Source organism: Sapajus apella, unplaced genomic scaffold (assembly GCF_009761245.1).
Source record: "Sapajus apella isolate SASKATOON/1434 unplaced genomic scaffold, GSC_monkey_1.0 scaffold1, whole genome shotgun sequence".
In the NCBI taxonomy this organism is placed as follows: Eukaryota; Metazoa; Chordata; class Mammalia; order Primates; family Cebidae; genus Sapajus; species Sapajus apella.
In genome coordinates, this window is record NW_022436941.1 from 87,219,065 (window position 1) to 87,238,171 (window position 19,107).

Consider the following 19,107-nt stretch of genomic DNA (forward strand, 5'->3'; position numbering starts at 1 on the left):
AATAAATCACATTAAAACAAACATGAGATTTACTGCACTACTGCAGCCATTCTCTTACAGCTCTCAGTATTTAGTAAGCCTGGTTTTACAGGTATAGGGGAGATTTGTTCTCAAACATGTCCCTATGTGAATCAGAATATTCCTTCTCTCTTCTTTCCCTTCACATGGCTGAGTATGTGCTCACAGGCTTCTTAGTGTAGAGCCAGCATAGCCAAGCCATTGTCTTCATCAGTCCTCAGGATGCTAAAAGGTATGGAAGAATCTTAATTGATCTCCAATAAAAAATCAAGGGGGAAATTATTCTCAGTTTGTATTATTATAAATAAGATCTCTGTTTCCTAATTGACTGCTTTTTCCTATATCCTATTTCTTATATCCATTCTTTTCTCAGTTCTTCTTCTCTAAGCCTTCATTCCTGTCAGAATTACCACAAGAGATATGTAACATTTCTCCTTGCTTTCTGCATAGAGCTGCCAACATGCTTCCAAAACTCCACTTCATGTCACTCACCCAAGGGCTGACAATGATTTTTCCATTGCCAATTGCATCAAGTGCAGACTTCTTTCCTTCCGAGCTCTGTGGAATAAAATCACATCCAGCCTATGCAATGGTATTTCAGGTTTCCCTGATAGAGCTCTTCAAGGCAGTCAGCACTCCCTCTTCATTGACTCTTCCCACTAGTCTCCTATAATTCTTACCTTTGCTATGAGTTTTGCCAAGCTGGGATCTCAGCAGTAATAAGCCTGGTTTATTAGAAAGCTCAGAGATGAGACTCAGAATCCCTGATGCTAGGTTTGGAGCATAGTGACCTCATTGGCAAGTGATTAGCTTCTCATCCATAAGACCAGGATACCTACTAACACATTGCATAGAGTTATTTTGGAGAGGAAATAAGACAATCGATATGAAAGTGCTTTCTACATTATAAAGTGCTATATAAAGGAAAAACTGTTTAATCAAAATTTTCTCTTATCTATCTGAAAACGAAGAATACATGATTAAAAAACAAAAAACAAGTAGGTTATGTTTGAAAAGATCAGTCTTCTTAGATTTGCATTACAAGTCACTGTTATTTGAAATAATTAAAAAGAGGGACCCGGAAGTTGGGAACAGAAATAGAGGTGAAATAAATTCAGTACCTTTTAAGTAATTCTTAACATTGGCTTTCCAATAAAGCCTCCTGTATGATTCTTAAAAGCACTGGGTGATTTTATCAGACTAGCCAGTGGCCATTAAAAGTAAGGGGACTGGGCAAGGTAAACGAAGCTAATTGAAGAGTTAGAGCCACACTCTGTCCAGCTTCTATGAAGAAGACAGATAAGTGTCACAGGAGTAATAAACATCATTAAAAATTTGAAAAATCAACCAAAAATTAAGTGCTTTCTAATATATGTATTATCAACAACAAAGGGCATGTCTTGATTCCATTCACTCTAGAAATACTTGTTAAGAGCCCAGTGCGCACCTTGACGGTCAGTATAAGGGCCAACAGAGTATTAGATTTTGTTTTAGAATTGTGAAGTGTCTGGTGAATAAGTAAATGGAAATTAATAATATTAACAACATTACTCATTAGTACTAATTTAAGCATTCAAAATATTAAAGGGAGTTTTCATTTCAACTAACGCAATGGCTTGTTCTTTCCCCCAAGTTTTGCTTGCATTTGTCTTTTCCATTCTGCATTGTTCATCTTGTACTATCCTTGAATTATTTCCAAATGTATTTGCTTTCTTTTTACAAAAGAATTGAAGGTTCCTTAAGGGCAAGATAAAATCTAATACTCTCTAGTCCTTGTACTGTCAAAAATGCATGCTAGAATCCCAACAAGTATTTCTAGAGTAACTGAAATCAAGTCTTACAAGAGAAGTTTGCTATCTAAAGTTTCTCAGTTATGACTCTATCATGAGTAAAAAAAAAATTTACTTATTGTAAGAATGTACAGTAAGCTTCTCATACATATTTACTATTAATGGGTTTAGAGAACCACATTTATTTATGGACTAAGGTCTTATTCAATTAATAAGATGTATTTTATAAAAAGTAATGCTTTAAAAATCATTTTCTGATTATTTTCTAGGTCAAAAACGCTTAGAAAATTCAGGACAGTTCATTTGAAATGCTCCTTTAGATATTATGTCCAGGTGTTACAAATTGACACACAAACAAACATAAAATAATCTTTTGTTTCAATGCTATACTTCTTGACAGAATTTGAAATTAAAACGGCACTCATAGGATCAATTTAAATCTGTTGAAACGACATGGGGAATAATGAAAAGAGGTTTTTTTCTTTTTTTCCTTCATCTTAACAATAAAAAGGGCAACGTCAGTTTTAGTTTCTTGAGTCCTCCAACTACATAGTCCCTAGAAGCAAGATTCATCAAGAGGAGAATCTAAAGCCTGAGTTTTCAAAATACTGCCCACATATACCGTACTTGTTAAACAAATTCAGATTTATTGAAAGTAAACATTTACATTGGCTACAATGTTGGAACTATTACAAAGCTGGATAAAATAGGCTTTAATAGCAATAGAAAGCAAGAGCAATAAAAAGTGAATAGAGAAAATATCTGGCCTCACTGATCTCTTGGCAGTTATTTACATTATGTACATATTGTTAAATATTCATAATAATTCTAAGGCACCAAAGGCTAGCAGGTTGCAATACTATTCTGTGCACAAAAATCAAGAAATTTATTATAAAGAGGCTGTATCATTAAAGAAACATAGGCATATCTTAATGTTTACATAAAGGAGTGGCTGCATTTTTAAAAATCTCAAATGATACATTATATATTGGGCAGATTGAAGATATTATTTTTAGAACATTAAATTATATTGACTATGTAAATAAGCACTATTTTTTACTGACTTGCTGGTAAATGTGTAATGTAATCTGTTCTTCAACACTGCTTTTTTCACACTCATGGATATGTTTTGTCTAAAAACTACTTGAAATTCTTTTGACCTACAAAAACTTAGCCTAATATTTCATAGTGTATACAAAATTCCCAAGAAAAATTTACTGAGTAATAATATACATCATATATATATATAATCTGACAAAAATTTAGCAGACATTAAACGCCAAAATGCTTGAATATTCAGTCTGCAATTCTAGTGTAGCAGTTGGGCGTTTTCCTCCTTTAACTCTTTAGAGTGGGCGATTGTGGGTTTAGGTAATGGACATAAAATTGACCCAGGTAGAAAACCAATCTCAAAATAAACTAATTAATTTCAAATTTTGCAATCCCAATTCTTTCAAATAATGTATTGGGTGTTAACCCTGTCATATGTTACCAGTGACTGAAATATCCATGTTACCACATTGTCCAGAAGTAGCTGACATCTGTGTCCAGTATGGTCTTACTGTTGAATTATTTGATGACTTCTATTTGTAAATTTGTATTTGTTCCTTACATTGAAAACCCAATTTACCTTACCAACAGTCTATCATTTGTCTTGAGGTAGTGTTATAATAAAAATTCAGCAAGACAATAGAAACATCATAATGTTTGCAAAATGTGCTTCAAATGCCACCATGAAATCCATATTTATTGAGATGGTAGATGATCCAATGTTGAGTGGCCCCTTCATGACATATTAAATTACTATCTGATGAAGTTATCCAGACTCTTTAATGAGGATGATGAGTTTTTCGTTAAAACTTTCTGAAATCCCATGGTCTAAGGCAAGTTATAGTTTTAAAAATATTTTTATTATACAAAGTACTGCTAAAATTCTTTCAGTTATTTAAAGATTCACAGACTTACATATTACAGATTTTCTTACTTTTAGCAAAGGGGAGAAAAATGAAAGAATTTCTTCTCTAAACTTAAAATTTTCAAAGAAAATCATTCAGAGCATTAACAATAGTTTGGGTTGGTTTTCTTTTATACTACATAGTATTTGACAATAACTTTAAAATTTGGCACTATTAAAATTAAATTTTAAATTAAAGAAACAGCTTCAAACCCAACATGTGACTGAGATTTACTGAGCAACAAGCATAAAATTCATTCCAGCATAGTGTACTCAAAGGCACCAAAAGTGCCTTACTATAATGCATTTTATAGCACTAGATTATTTGTATATTATTACTGTTTTCTGTTCTCAAATGTTCATTTCCTTCTCATTTAATACAGTAAAAGAGAACAGATTATTAATAGTAAAATGTTTACAAAATCAGTAATGCAGGAAAAAGTAGAGCTAATAAGTTAATAATTTTCTTCCCCTACTTCAAGGGTGAAAATGAATGACTGCCTTCGCTCAGTGGGTTGCTATCTAAGTAGCAATGGCTACACAATTAATAAAATCGTTACAAAGCATCAGTGAACAGATTTCAAATAATTATAAAAACACAATACAATATCAAATGTTTGGAATCATCAAATAAGTCAATAGATAATATTCTAATGAATGACTGAATCAAAGCATGATAACAATGTTTAAATCTATAAAGTGTACGGACCTGTTTGGATTTTGGAAGCATATTAATATGCCAATGGTAGTAATTGAAATTAGATTCTTTAGAAATACAGAAAAGCATCTTTGTCAGTATATTATAGTATCCCTAATTTCAAAAAGTTCAATTTAAAAATAAGGCTGATTCTTCTTAGACTAGTTGCTTACAAAGGTTCTGACACAATTTTTTGAAACAAAATCTGTCATTCTGCATCATGACACAACACAATTAACTGTCCTAACAAGACATCTTATTTTATTATCATAAAAGATGCCTAGCATTAAACTATCAACTACTTAATCTCCTCTGATTGGTGAACCTACTCATATTCTTAAGTCAGCAGCAGCAGTTTTTATTATGCCAATTTTCCTTAAACAGCCTTTCTTGAGTCCTACAAGTTACCCTTCCAGTTCAGACTTCAATACTATATTCCTTACAGATCATTCAAATGTTAAGTAAAGCCATAATGGATTAGGTTAGCGGCTTTTAAACTATGCTGGAGGCACTCTACAGAGCTTATCGGAGGTGCTCAGTGGTCCTCGTGGCCAAACAGGTGGCATTCCAAGATCCCCTCTCCCAAATCTTGGTATTACATTTTCATGTTTCTCATGTACAGACTGTCCCACAAAATTAATTTGAAAAAATAATTCTGTTGCTTAAAAATGTTTTAAAAACACAGTTAAAGTGATCTGGGAGACTTGCAGCATCTTGGCAGAAAAAAGCAAGTGGTCCTCATGTCCCACGCTAATCTTCAAATAAGTGGTCACAAAACACTAGACAGGATATTATACCTTTGCCCTACCCCATTACTAATATCCCTCAGCCTAGCCCAGAGTTCAGAGGCACAAGTCAAAACAGATCAATGTTTTAAGTAGATACTAACAAAATGATTAACATCCCAACCACTTCAATTCTATTTTTTTTTTGCAGAAATAAGTGGCATATCAATTATTTGCAATATAATAAAACAAATGATTAGCAAATACTTCCTAAACTGCAACCCGTAACAACATGTATGACCTTTTTCTAACCTTTTATGCCAGACAAACGAAATAAACACAGCAGTTATCATATTATACTTGCAAATGACTATACATTTTTATTTTTTCTTTCGACATAAATTAAAATCAGATAGAGCCTTGATTCAGGGTTTGAATAGAGTGGCAGACTTACTAATTAAACTGCTTTCACGAATGGCCTTATTCCAAAGACAACATGTAGGAAAATAAACACTGTCAATTAAAACTTGATGAATGAGAACTCTAGGACTCAAAGAATAAGAAATGATTTTGATGAAATTATGACTCTTGAAAAGGAAATGCTGAGAGCTGGTGTTATTGTTCTCTATAAACGTATTTGTGGTCTTTTAATATAAAAGAAGCTCCAAAGTTTGTGTTCTTTCTCAATATGAAAAAAAATAAGCAGAGGTATTAGATGAACAAATATAAAAATGCTGGTGTGGCATAAATAAAATTGTAAAATGTTTTGTTGTAGTAAATAAAAAATATATATGGTTTCTTTAAATTCTGAGGCCTTTCTTTTAAATATATAATCATTTGAATATAGGTTTGGTCTTCCAGGCCACATATGTTCCCCAAATTGTGACTTTTAGATAGCATTTTAAAAGAGTTGACTTTCTTTAGATAAGCAAAAAAATTGTCTGCAAATATTTTCAGTGAATGAATGGTGGTAAATTTGGCTCATATCTTGGTTTATGTCCAAATTTACTGCTTATTAAATATTATCTTTCCATTAAATGAGGATAAAATTGTAAAGTTAAGCCATCTTTCTTGTCAAAACATACGTGTGAATATACACAAATATATTCACAACCACACATTTTGATGCATGAATCTATAAATGTGTATATTACACACTTTTTGGCAAAGCACTGCTACTAAGACCTAATTGTTTTGTATGAAGAAAAATAGAAGAATAGGGAACATCCCTTCCAAAACATTAGAATGCCCATACTAATTATATAGCACATCAGAATGTGCAAACATTATACTTATTGCAAAGTATCTGATAGATTTAGACGCCATTATAAAATGTTCTCAATTCTATTTTGGAAACCTAAAATGTCGGTATATAATACCAAATATCCAGTGAAAGAGCTTAATATAAAAATATCAGCACAAAACTGTTTTTTCAATCTGTTTATTGTGTGAGCAACCCAAACTTCAGTTTAAGTGCTGTTGAAATTTTATTACTAGATTCCATACCCCTACAGTTGATAAATTTTATACCATTTTAGGTATTTAACGAGATACTTAGAAATACTAAGAAAAAAAAATCAGTATTCAAAGGGTTAATTTTGTTTATAATAACAATAAATTATTTTATCATCTTCTTCAGTTCAAAATCCAGCTTTGAACCCGAGGAAGGCTTTCAGATCATGTTAATTAAATGGTGGTCCTTTAACCTGTAGCAGTTTGATTACCAATTACTCGGAGGATCTCTTTGTGAATGCCTCCTTCTTGTGTATTAATATTTGCATCTCCCACTTGGCCGTCTTCATAGCTGAAATATGAAACATAAAAAGATAAAAACATATTGAAAGATGGCAGCATTTAAAACAGCTTAGAAATGCTATTTGATACCTAAAATATAGCCCAAGAGAGTCAAAGCAAGTTTGTATGGCTATTTTTCAGTTGTATTTAACAATATGTTCTCATTGCTAAACACAGAACAGGCCATTATTTTATATCATGCCTAAATTTTCCCCTTTCTTGCCTTTTTTTAATCCCCACATAAAGCACTGTCTGAGTTGTTGCATGAAGCTCCTCGGTGTTTTTGACCTTGTAGGCATTTCCCACAGCTGCTGCTACGAAGTCTACTATAAAAAAATATAACAGCTTTAACTTTATGTTGCTTAGGTTCTGGACTTCTTTACTCTACTCCTACTTCAATCATTTCTTCATTTTCTGACTGATGACATTTCACTTTCTGCCACTGCTTCTTTGCCATGCCTGCTTTCTAATAATTATTCACCCATAACCAGTGCTGCCCTTTTTTCTTATCACTGGTTGCACTATTTAGTCTGACTGTAACCTATTCTTATTTATGCTGGCACTTCACAGAAGAATGCAGGCCTGCTAAGTTTACTTCAGCAGTAGAAGGGAAAATGTAATATTAAAGGACAGCAATTACTAAGTTCTTTAAAAAGAAATAATTACATTTTAGATGGTAATTCATTTTTCTCAAATAAACTTACTTGGGCAGTAAGAATTTCCTAAGAATGAACTTTCAAGCTCTCATGATCATATTCAGAGGGGAACAAATGACAAATTAATTTTACTTCATAAAAATGGCTACAAGACAGAAGCTTTAGAAAAGTGGAAATGACTTGAAAACAGATAACCAGGGATATAAGCACAGTGTCTCAAAGATTAATACTAGCCACTATCTTTTCCTGAAATAGCACAATACAGGAAAATGAAAAGATGACACACAGCAAAGAGAACCTAGCTCCTTACATAATCCACTGCTTCAACATCAAGTGATAATTGCATTTGTACCAAGTATAAATTCTTAACTAAATTCAAGGTTGTCTATTTGGCTAATTCTTACCCTGTAAGTTTGTGGTTTCAGATATACTTAGAAAAGTTCAATTTACATATACATGGCCATGACACCTCATGGTAAAATATTACCCTAAGAAAAAGAATGGGATATGTGGTACACAGCCCAATTACAAATATTTTCTCAGGACAGTAAGTGCTCTGTTACCGAGATTAATTCTCAGTCACTTTTATTGCATCCTCTTCCTTGGCCTTTCATTTCGGTGATGGTTTTATACATGAATCACACCTCCGTTTTCTCTCTTCTCATGATATGCAAACTCAATTATTTCAGCCCCTTCCAAGTTTTAACTATCACCCACATGCTGATTCCTAAAACCTACCTCCTATCCTTAGATTTTTCTCTCTACATAACTTTCCTACAGATAACACAAATTCAAGTATATTCAAAGCCCTTTTGACCCTAGGACTGCTACTTTTTATTCTATTCATATCTCAATGTGATATATCCTCATACAGCAACAGAAAACCTTCAGTCACTCCTGGCCTTTCTTTGTGCCTAACCCCAATTAATCCCCAAGCCATCTCGCTTCCATTTTCTTAAATCCTCTCTCTACCTGATGCCATTACCTTTGTTTAGGCCTCCACTGTCATTCATGTAAATGAGTGATTTTCAAGTTGCAGGTTGAGTATAACTAGTGGGTTGTAAAATATTTAGGTTGTCCAGACCAGCATTTTAAATGACTAGGATAGAATAGGATAGGATAAAGAACACTGGCTTCACTACAGATAAAATTATTTTTCTACGTCACAGTGTCAAAACCATTTCTTTTTGTGGTGAGAAAAACTGACCTAGAATGTTATTACAACATTATAACTGATCTCTCTGTCTCTACACTTATTTCCATCATTTCTCCTACAAGACCTATTCCCCACCTATGCAAAATCGATAGAAAAATGGCCTCCACCTCACTTACAGAACAAAATCCAAGTTGCTGGCAACAATACCGGTCCCTTTCTCATTCAAATCCAGACTTCCTCTCCAGTCATGCCTGATTGCTCCCCCATCACTCTTTTCAGTCAAATGGAAGGGTTTTTCTACCCAAATGTTATGTAGCATTAGAAGTTAGTGGAGAAGAGATGAGACTCACATTATTTGAATAAATTACAATAATTTAAGACTAAAAGAGCACAGAGGGAGAAGAGAGAGCACAGAGCAAAAGTGGGAATGAAGGCAAGAGTGAGAACCAGAGAGACAGTGGGGAGAGAAAAAGAAAGACCAAGAGAGAGAGAAAGCATGCTTAAAAGTATTAAATAAAGTGGGTATTTTTTTACTGCCTAGGAAACCCACAAAAAAGTACAACAATTGTGGGTTGAAGGACGAAATTGGTCAAAGGCATTCAGATTTCTTAAATTTGATGCATACATAATAATCAAGAAAAATCAAACATCCATTTAATTTGGGCAACTGGCAAAGCTTAGATATATAAGTTGCTAGTGGCATTAGGGTATTTATTACAATAGCATTTACAGAACATGTCACAGCTATTTATGATTTAAGAGTAAAGTTCATTTATGTGTGAAAAGCAACGAAATTTAAAAGAAATAGAACATGAATGATATCACTAGGGAAGACGATACATTGGACTGGGATCTGGTAGAATGAAAAATGAAAACATCTAAAAGGAGATAAGAACTACTCATATTCCCAGGAAGTGTAAAAAGATTACTAAAATTTTAGTGAAAAATTAACCAATTTGCTTTAAAAATAATAGAAACTAGGATATTAGATGAAATTTAGCTGCCTGGAAATTTCTTAGGTATGTCAGAACATTTCATGAGTAAAAACTTAAAAGTATTGAAAACTTTTCTTCTGAAATGGATACAGCATTTTTTTGTGAGAGGTTTAAGATTGGCACATGTAAATCTGTTTCAGTCTCCCTATATCTGGAACCCAGAAACTATAGCACTGTTTTACATGAGCAATACAGAAAAGAAATTCGTTGTGAGCTGATTGACAGCCATCACTTATCCAAAGTATCTATAAGAAATCTGATGTTGCCAGGCATGGTGACTTGCACTTGTCATCCCAGCACTTTGGGAAGCTGAAGCGGGAGGATCACTCGAGCCCAGGAGTTTGAGACCCACCTGAGTAACATAGCAAAATCTCATCGCTACAAATTAAAAAAAAAAAAAAAGCTGGGCATGGTGGTATGCACATCTGTAGTCCCACCTACTCAGGAGGCTGAGACAGGAGAATCTCTTGTGCTTGGAGGGTTGAGGCTGTAGCAAGCTGTGCTCATGCCACTGTACTCCAGCCTGGGCTACAGAATGAGACTCTGGCTCAAAAAAAAATCTGATACTATAAGGACACAGTCTGCTTCATAGTGCATGTATAATCTTTTCATTAAGTTAGACCATCCAGCCTTTTGTCATTGTCTTCATTCGATGTATATTAAGTGGTTCTGCACAAGTCATTATGTGGATTCCCATGCACAGAGAGAGTCTGTACTTTACTAAGGGAGAAAATAGGGTTATACAATTAACTGTAGGACAAGGCAGCCTGAGCTGTTCAAACATAGGGTGAGCAAAATTCAGAGTAAAGATAGATTTCATTTTGGACTGGGAGGTCAGGGAAGGTGCCATGGAGAAGATCATGTTTCAATGAGCCTTAAAAAATAGGCTAATGGTCTAGCTGGTAAGAAGGCCAAATCATTTGGATTGACTGAGCAAAGGCACAATAGTGGAAAATACAACTTCAAGTTGTTTTAAGAAAAGAGCTTGGATAATAATTTCATTTAATCAGTGCTTTGTGCATGTAATTGAAGTAAGGTAAAATGAGCTCTATATGTTGCAGAATGCCATGTTTTTATTTAACTATCAGCCAGTATGGGCAAAGAATAATCACAACACTGCTTTAGGAAAATGAATATGGTATAAATAGTATGATCTTAGAATTTTATTAGCATAGGAATGTAGGCTGTACAACAAAAGATTAATCCGAGTTAACTCTAAGTGGGGATAATATGGGACATTTTCTCCCTTTTTTGCTTATCTTCAATTTCTGAATACTAAAGAGGTATATCACTAGTGTAATAATGGTAATGTTTAATAAATCTTGCATTGCACAAAAGAGGTTGAGAGTGATGAAGAAATTAGAAACAGAGAGAACTAATAACCTTTTGATGTACTCTGCGGGAAAGAAAAATATATCCATGGGAATAAAGGCACTGGGAGAAAATTGTGAAAAGATAAACTTGGGAATTGATGACTATGGTGAGCAAGGAAAAAGAAATGGAAAACTGTAGCTCGGGTTTCAAGTCTCTTTGATGTATAAAATTCCTGCAAAGATTGGAGAAGATGAGATGTTGGCCAGGGAATTTAAATAATGGGTTCCAATTTGTACACTGGTTGTAAGGTATTGGTAGGCTTTTCAAGGGCAAATACTCACCAAACAGTTATAACGTGAGCATTTTATGCATTCTTACATTCACATCTCCAACCCTTTTGAAAACAGCTTCCTTATTTCTATATATGGGTCTTAATGACCTAGTACACATACATTTCAAGGTGAGTCATGTAATCAAGCTTTACTCACAGTTCCCAGAAACTGGGAATTGGCTTGGATCTGTTTATAACATCTGAACTATTACATTTTGCCTGGAGCACTTTTATTTAATTAAATTTCTTCATTTTGGAATTTTGCAACAAAAATTTTTTGAACTTCTAAATCTCCTCTTCCCTTTTTTTAAATTGATTATCTTTCTTTAAATTTTACTTTCATTTTTTTGATACACCAGACTGTTAACTAAAATTTCCCTCCAATTTTTCTCTCATTCTGTGTTGTTTACTTGTTGGCAAACATGTTATTAGTATATTATGTGACTTTTATCATCTCAACTGCAGAAATCAGATTAGCATGGGAGTTATTTTAATTTTTAATATTTTTACCTGATAACCGATTTTAAAAAAAGATAACCATATTAACTCATATCCTAGTCATTAGGCAAAGCTTCTAACATCCAGGATCACATAATTTATCAAAAATTAAAATAAAAAGAAAAGAAATTGAGTTTTTGTCTTATCTTCATTCTCATTGATTTATTCTTTTTCTAGGTGTTACCACGCGCTAGGGAGGCTCACCACTAGCAGAACTCTGCGATCATGTCTTTCATAGAGAAAGAAACTGATGGTTGCAATTAGAATGCACATTAATGAGTGGATAGATTCTCCTTCTGATATGTTTTGAATTTATCAATTTTCCTTAATAAGTCTCAGAGAAAAAGGATGAAATCTCATTTGTGTTTATAAAGCAATGAAAATTATTTTAATATGATATTTTCCCTTAGATTATTTAGGAAATATCTGAGTGTACTTCTCTTTTCTTATGATTTATCCTCAATTTTTGCTTATGAAATACAGAAATGCTTTTCTCCAGTAAACACCCCCAGAACACTTAAATCCCTACAGATAGGCGTTATGTATAATTTATCTAAAAGTTCAGAAGAATGGTACTGTCTATTTAAATATCGAAGGTTGTTTATTTAGCTCGATTAATTTGCATTTTAGCAAGATGCAGGAGTAGATGAACTGATTCAATGACAGGCTAAGAAAAGGACTCTGGAGTTACTTTTCTGTCAAAATCTCAAGATTTCTCAATGAAATAAATTCATGACTGAAGGTTCCTTTTTGGAAGGCCAAGCATCTAATAGTGAATAACAATCAAGATAGTGAAGAAAGAAGAGAGAAAAAAATATTTAATGATCTTTTCAGTAGCCAAGACCTGCATTGTGCTAAATTAATCCTCTTAATAACCTTTAAAGGCACTGTGTGCAGACACCTTCTCTAGGAGCCCCCAGGATTCTCTTGGAGTCCTTCTGCCCCAGGAGCCTGACCTGTAAGGACTTTCTCAATAAGCTACACTGTTCTCTAGCTTCTGGCAGGGTTTGGCCAATGGAGCTTCCCAGCAGGACTGCTTCCTGCCTGTGTCCTTTTGTACCTGGGAATGTATAACAGCTCTGGTGCTAATAGATCCAGGGTACTACACAGGACCAGTGGTTTCCCTATAACCATACCTTGTAAATAATCTAATTGTGGATGACACAAAAATATTTTTCACGGGTCATCTGTTTCCTGTTTGGATTCTGACTGATACAGAAATTATTACAGAAATGATTATTACAGAAATGATTATACATAAATGATAAACATTATTATCATTTTACTGATGAAGCTTAGACGGGTTATACATCTAGGCAATATCACTTTACTAATTATTATTCAGCTAGGATTCAAACTATCTAATCAAAAGCAGGGCTCTTTCTACTATACTCAGTGCTGCCTCACTGTTAAGAAAGAAATCTATAGCCAGTAAATATCTATCGTAAGAACCATCACAGTTTTTAAATCATCCAAAAGAAAACCAGGCAGCTCATAAGTTTCACTGTGAATAGTCTGTCAACAAGCCAACAGATCCAATGCTGAATGTGCAGGGTTTTAGAGATACGCAGTATACTGAAGCAATCTTAAGAAGCAATTTTTCAGCTTCTTTTAAGAAAACGGCATAAAGTACAAAACAGATACGCTCAATTCTTCCCTGAAATCCTTTCTGTGACAGGATCATGGGTAAGGTGTGAAAAGCATGGGAAAAGGGTTGGAAGCCAAGCGTAGAGTGAAAGCTAGACTGGTCTATTGCACTCATTATTTAGGAATTAAAAATAATGCTTTTATATTTTAATGTAGCTCTTTTGACACAGCCGTGCCAAAAAAACCTCACATCAAAATGTACCACACTGCCAGCCCATATTATATGGAATGTAGATCAATCTTTTATAGGAAGACCTTTTCATGATTGTGTTCTTCATCTCAGTTCTACATTTTAAAAATAAAAGTATATGCATGTATGTGTATATATATACATACAAGTATACTTTTGTATGTATACTTGTATGTATATATATATATACTTGTATGTATGTAGATATATATACAAGTATACTTTTGTATGTATACTTATGGTATGTATATACATACATATACTTTTGTATATGTATTTATGTATATACATATACATACTACAGAGAGATGGTTAGAGAGACAGAGATGATGTTTTTCTTTTCTTGTTTTTTCTTCTTTTTTTTTTGAGACAGATTCTCCCTCTGTCACCCAGGCTGGAGTGCAGTGGTGCTATCCTGGCTTACTGAAACCTCCACCTCTCGGGTTCAAACTCTTCTCCTGCCTCATCTCCCAAGTAGCTGGGACTACAGGCATGGACCACCATGCCCACCTAATTTTTGTATTTTTAGTAGAGACGGGGTTCCATCATGTTAGCCAGGCTGGTCTCAAACTCCTGACCTCATGTGATCCACCTGCCTTGGCCTCCCAAAGTGCTGGAATTACAGACATGAGCCACTGTGCCCAGCCAAGATGATGTTTTTCTTTAGTTCTAAGTTAATAGCTGTTTTTCATCAGCTCTTCTAAGTTAATAGCATTTAACCATTGTTTAGATTTTTTTAATGTTTATTGAAAATAAAACAAAAATATTAGTTGATGTTAAAATCAATTACATGTTATATCTTGTCAGCTAAAGAGACCAAACGATAATTCAGTCACCACTAACCCATTTGTGGCAAAGACAGTAACATACAAATTTGAGCATTTACACTTACACGAAAAAGAATCGTGTGCAGACATGGTCAGTATTGGGGACAACCCATATCTCTCCATGTTTGTGCAGGTCGGGTGAGGTGATCACTATAAGTGGGAAAAAAAAGTGAAGAACCACTTTATTCTAAAGGAATCCTAGTCCATTCCAACTTAATATATCCCTCCTCTTTGAAATCTAAAGCAAAAGTACAGGCATTAATGAAAACACAAAAATTGTTTAACCTTACTGTCTATCAAGAAATATAGGTTAAAAACAGTGAAAGGCCATGTAACAACTTTATAATTCAAATAACAACTGGTATAACAAAAAGGAACTCATCTAAGTATTACAAAAAGAAGATAGGTCTTGATTTAAGAACTATGTAGAGAGTAAGTTCATGTCCTACATAACCACTGTGTGTTGAAAACTTAAGACAGTTGACAGTAGTTACTAAAACTCCTAACACAAAAAGAAAAAATAAATTTTTAGCCCAAGTCATATTTTAAAGCAAGAACAAAGAAAGGTATATGATCTTGCAAATCACCCATCAATTTTTCTGTCCTAAGTACAGAATGAAATTGTAATTTCAGTGTAGGAACAGGAAGATCTACTAGGTTATCTCCTCAGTGCTTGGTTCATCTTTCACATTTTTCATCGTATCATATATTCAAATACCAACTTTAAGAGGAAGGTAGCACATTAACTAAAGAGATAAGGATTACTTGATCAGAAAGACATAATTACCATTCTGGAATTATCTGCCAGAAATAAAATATATCACTGTTTGAATTCTTGCCAATTCTGCAATTTGGTTTGAACCTTTATGATCTTCACTGTATCCATTTTTGCATTTGTGCCCTCTGAGATGGTCACAAGGACTAATGCTTTCCCTAATCCACTATAAGCACTCTGTAAATATACTTATATTCTTAATTATACATGAGGTAGGAACTAACACTATGAGGTTTGTAAAATTTTCAACTTACCTTCACATAAGGCGATGCATTTTAAATTACGGCTTTGCAAGAATTGAGATTGCTGTCCTTTTTTCTGTGACTAAATTCAAAAAAAAAATTAAAACTTAGAGTCAGAATGGAACACTATAGTAAAAAAAACTAACTGTTCATCATTAAAAAATAATAGTCACTAAGATGGCTCCAGGTGGGGGGGAGGCCTATTTAGACTACCATCAATTTCCTTGCATTCTCTTACTATTAAACTATTTTTGTTGTCTCATTTAATTTCTGTACATAATCATTACTAAATTATTCTTAAGATGAGTGAACTGAAAAATGTAAATTAGGGTTCAATAGCCTCACAACATAGAATTAGAATTATTTTTACTAAAAGCTTGGTCTCTTTATTTCAAGGTAAACAAAATTAAATTTGCATGATCTTTTCAAACATCAAAATCAATTACTTCAGATCATCTAACTATCCAAAACCAACCCATGTTTTAATAGCATCATCTACTAGGTCACAGAGGTTTCGGGAACATCTCATGTAGAAAAACTGGGATGTTTTTGTTTTCAGATATTACATTAGCTATACTCTTTTTTAAAAATTTAAAGTAACAATATTTATCAGATGAATTTTTAATTTGCCCAGAATATACCTGCTTTCTCTGAAACAACATGGGATTGATGGTCATTCTCCTCTCTGCCCAGAATGTTCTTTCTCCTAGAGAGGCACATGACTCATGCACTCATCAACTGTAGGTCTTGACTCAAATGTCACCTTCTTAGAATATCCTTTCCTGACCATCCCATTTAACATTCATCCCAGATCCCTCTTCCACTAGACAGCATTAAATGTCTTCTGTCACTGATTTATTTTTCTTCATAATATCTAGCATTCTATCTATATAAATATGTATTTTATTTATTTATACCCCTCAGTAGAATGTAGGCTGTAAGAGAACTGGAATACGTGTCTACTTTTGGCCATCACTGTATTCTACTGTCTAGGAGTATCTCTGCTATTACAATGGTAGATAATAAATATCTGTCGAATAATCATCGTGTGGAGGTAATGCAGTTATTGCATCTCAGAGCGAGTTTTATTCCTTTATAAGTAATGACCACACTAAATAATTTTGCAGACTTAAAAAGCCTATTTTTCCAAGTTCCGCTGGCTAATGAGGCCACAGTTCATTAATCATAAGTAGTCACTCAAGTCACTACAACACCTGTGATGCATTGCTGCTTTTACTGCTCGAAGCTGGCTCGTCCTTGGCTGACACCTTCTGTTTCTTGTTCATCCCTGAAAACATCAGCAAAATAATAATTTAGGGACAAAGCTGTCTGATGCGGCTCAAAGTACGATCCACCCACTATGAAAAGTTCCATTCTAGCTAAAGTTTGATCACATCAGGCTAGAGACAGTAACAAAGGTCTGTGCCCTCAGCACCTGAGTCTATTTTTTCTTGCATTGAAAGCAAGAATAAAAATTCTTCTGCATAAAATTAATATAACTTAAAAATTCTATGTAGAATTTAACATTTCTTCTCATTAAGACAAATTATATTAAGGTTTTTTGCCTGTGATAGTCACAAATCTTAGCTTACTATGTAAATGCCGTAATTTCTTACGGTGGATAATTCAGAAAAGCAGAACTAAAATATATATTTGTTTTATAATAGGTAGATTTGTATCTATACTTTTTTAGAAAGTGTTCATCTATTATTAAACCAGAAGTTAAGATAGATGTCGACGTTTGTAGTTGTTTCAGTAAATGGCTTAATAAGATGGGGAAAAGCCTGTTTACAAATTTACAAAGTATTTAACTTTTCCAGGCCTTCCGAAAAAGTCCAGGGGTGGATGGGGACAGGTTGAGAAGACCTTGCATTTCAAACACAATTCTGACCAAAAAGCAAAGGGTGCATATGCAGAGAAGCTGTCCTGTTCTCTTACACCTACCTTTTCAGCCTTCAAAATCAACTACCGATGCTACGTCATCTTACTTCAGTGACTCTTACATTTGTTTCAGATCAAGAGCCATTCAAGAATTTGACAAACCCTATGTACTCCCTCTCCAGACAAATGCACATATACACAGACAAATTTTTACATCCATTCACACAGTTTATACCTTTCCTCGATTCTTTCCATGTGCCCATCAAAGGTGTCTATAGACCAGTATAAAAAGCAGAAAATCACAATACTTTGATAACTTGCTGTGTTTTTTCTTTATGCTGAGCAGGTATTTATTTATTTAAGCTGATTTCTTAGCTTTTATTTTGTACTGTTTTAGCAAGATTTAGAGTCTGATTTTAACCAATTTCTTCTTTGTTATTCCATTTCCTATCTCTAAAGTATTTTACACTTCCTGGTTTTTATTTTCTTAGTGTTATTTTGGCATATTATATTTTCAGAGATCACTGCAACAGTATTTCTTTGCCACCGAGAGAGTATAATTCCCCAACTCTTGAATATGAGTCAGGCTGTCTCAGACCTGCCAGTGTAGTCCATCCATCAATTGAGTGCCACTCAGGGGATACTTCAAGAGGCTAAAGAATCACCTAGCCAAGTCCCACCCCAGATTCCTAACCCAAAGAATCTATGAACATAATGAAGTTGTTGTTTTGCCCTAAGGTTAGGGTGCTTTGTTGAACAACTATGGTTATTACTTAAATGATTATATTTTAATTTTTCATATAGTTTTTATCCCAATTTTTCTTTTTTTTGTTAACATGCAACCTTCTAATTTTTTAAAGTTTTCTTTTCATAAGCATTTTAGCACTTATCAATGTTGCTGTTTTCTTTTAGTATTTCTAATTATAAATCCAGTTTTAAGCATTCCAAGTTTCCTATCACTGCGAAACAACTTGTTATGGTTGGAAGAACATGAACTTTGGTAAATGAATTAGGTAGTTCTCGTTAATGTTCAGCTAGTTATCAGATCTCTAAGTATCCTTTCCTATAACATGAGGATATTAAGATTTACCGTTCAGGCACCATGGGAATGACATCTCCTATACATGTAATGTGATTGTATAATCTCACACACACACATACAAGCACACAAGGAAAACTGATTACATATGCAGTTATATGTATATAAAGCCACTTAAAAATGTGAAGGAAAATACACAGAACACCGAAGCTGTAGTAGAGAAATTTTCATTTGCTCTTCAAAAATTCTGGGCAGCTTGAATCTCTACAATGAGCATAATTATTTTATATTTAAACTAGAATAGGTAAGTCGTTATATAAATCATACTGATCATTATAAAATATTCCAAAAATGTTAAAGTGAAAAGAAGAAAACATCACAAATTCCACCAGGGATAACTAATGCTAACAATTTGGTGATCATTCTTTTGTATTTTGAACTCACCAGGCTCCTTCAAAGCACGAGCTTTCAATTTATTCCAAAGTATTTTTTCCTACATTCTCACCAAATATACAAGAAGTTGTTAAAAAGAAAGGTGATTTCGAGGGTGTTTTTCTACTTCTAATGTTTCCATAATG

General features: G+C 33.8%; 1 protein-coding gene across 2 annotated transcripts in view; it reads right to left on the reverse strand.

The window, feature by feature from the left end:
• Positions 1-2,435: 2,435 nt before the first annotated feature.
• PARP8 (poly(ADP-ribose) polymerase family member 8) overlaps positions 2,436-19,107 on the reverse strand; it is a 179,224-nt gene continuing 162,552 nt past the window's right edge. For both annotated transcript variants that reach the window (XM_032281105.1, XM_032281104.1), the window contains exons 24-27: positions 16,824-16,897; positions 15,622-15,691; positions 14,658-14,742; positions 2,436-6,988 (exon numbers count right to left, since the gene is read on the reverse strand). In XM_032281105.1, the coding sequence (XP_032136996.1) occupies positions 6,886-6,988; positions 14,658-14,742; positions 15,622-15,691; positions 16,824-16,897 (332 nt within the window). In that variant the 3' untranslated portion in view covers positions 2,436-6,885. The remainder of the gene's footprint in view (positions 6,989-14,657; positions 14,743-15,621; positions 15,692-16,823; positions 16,898-19,107) is intronic.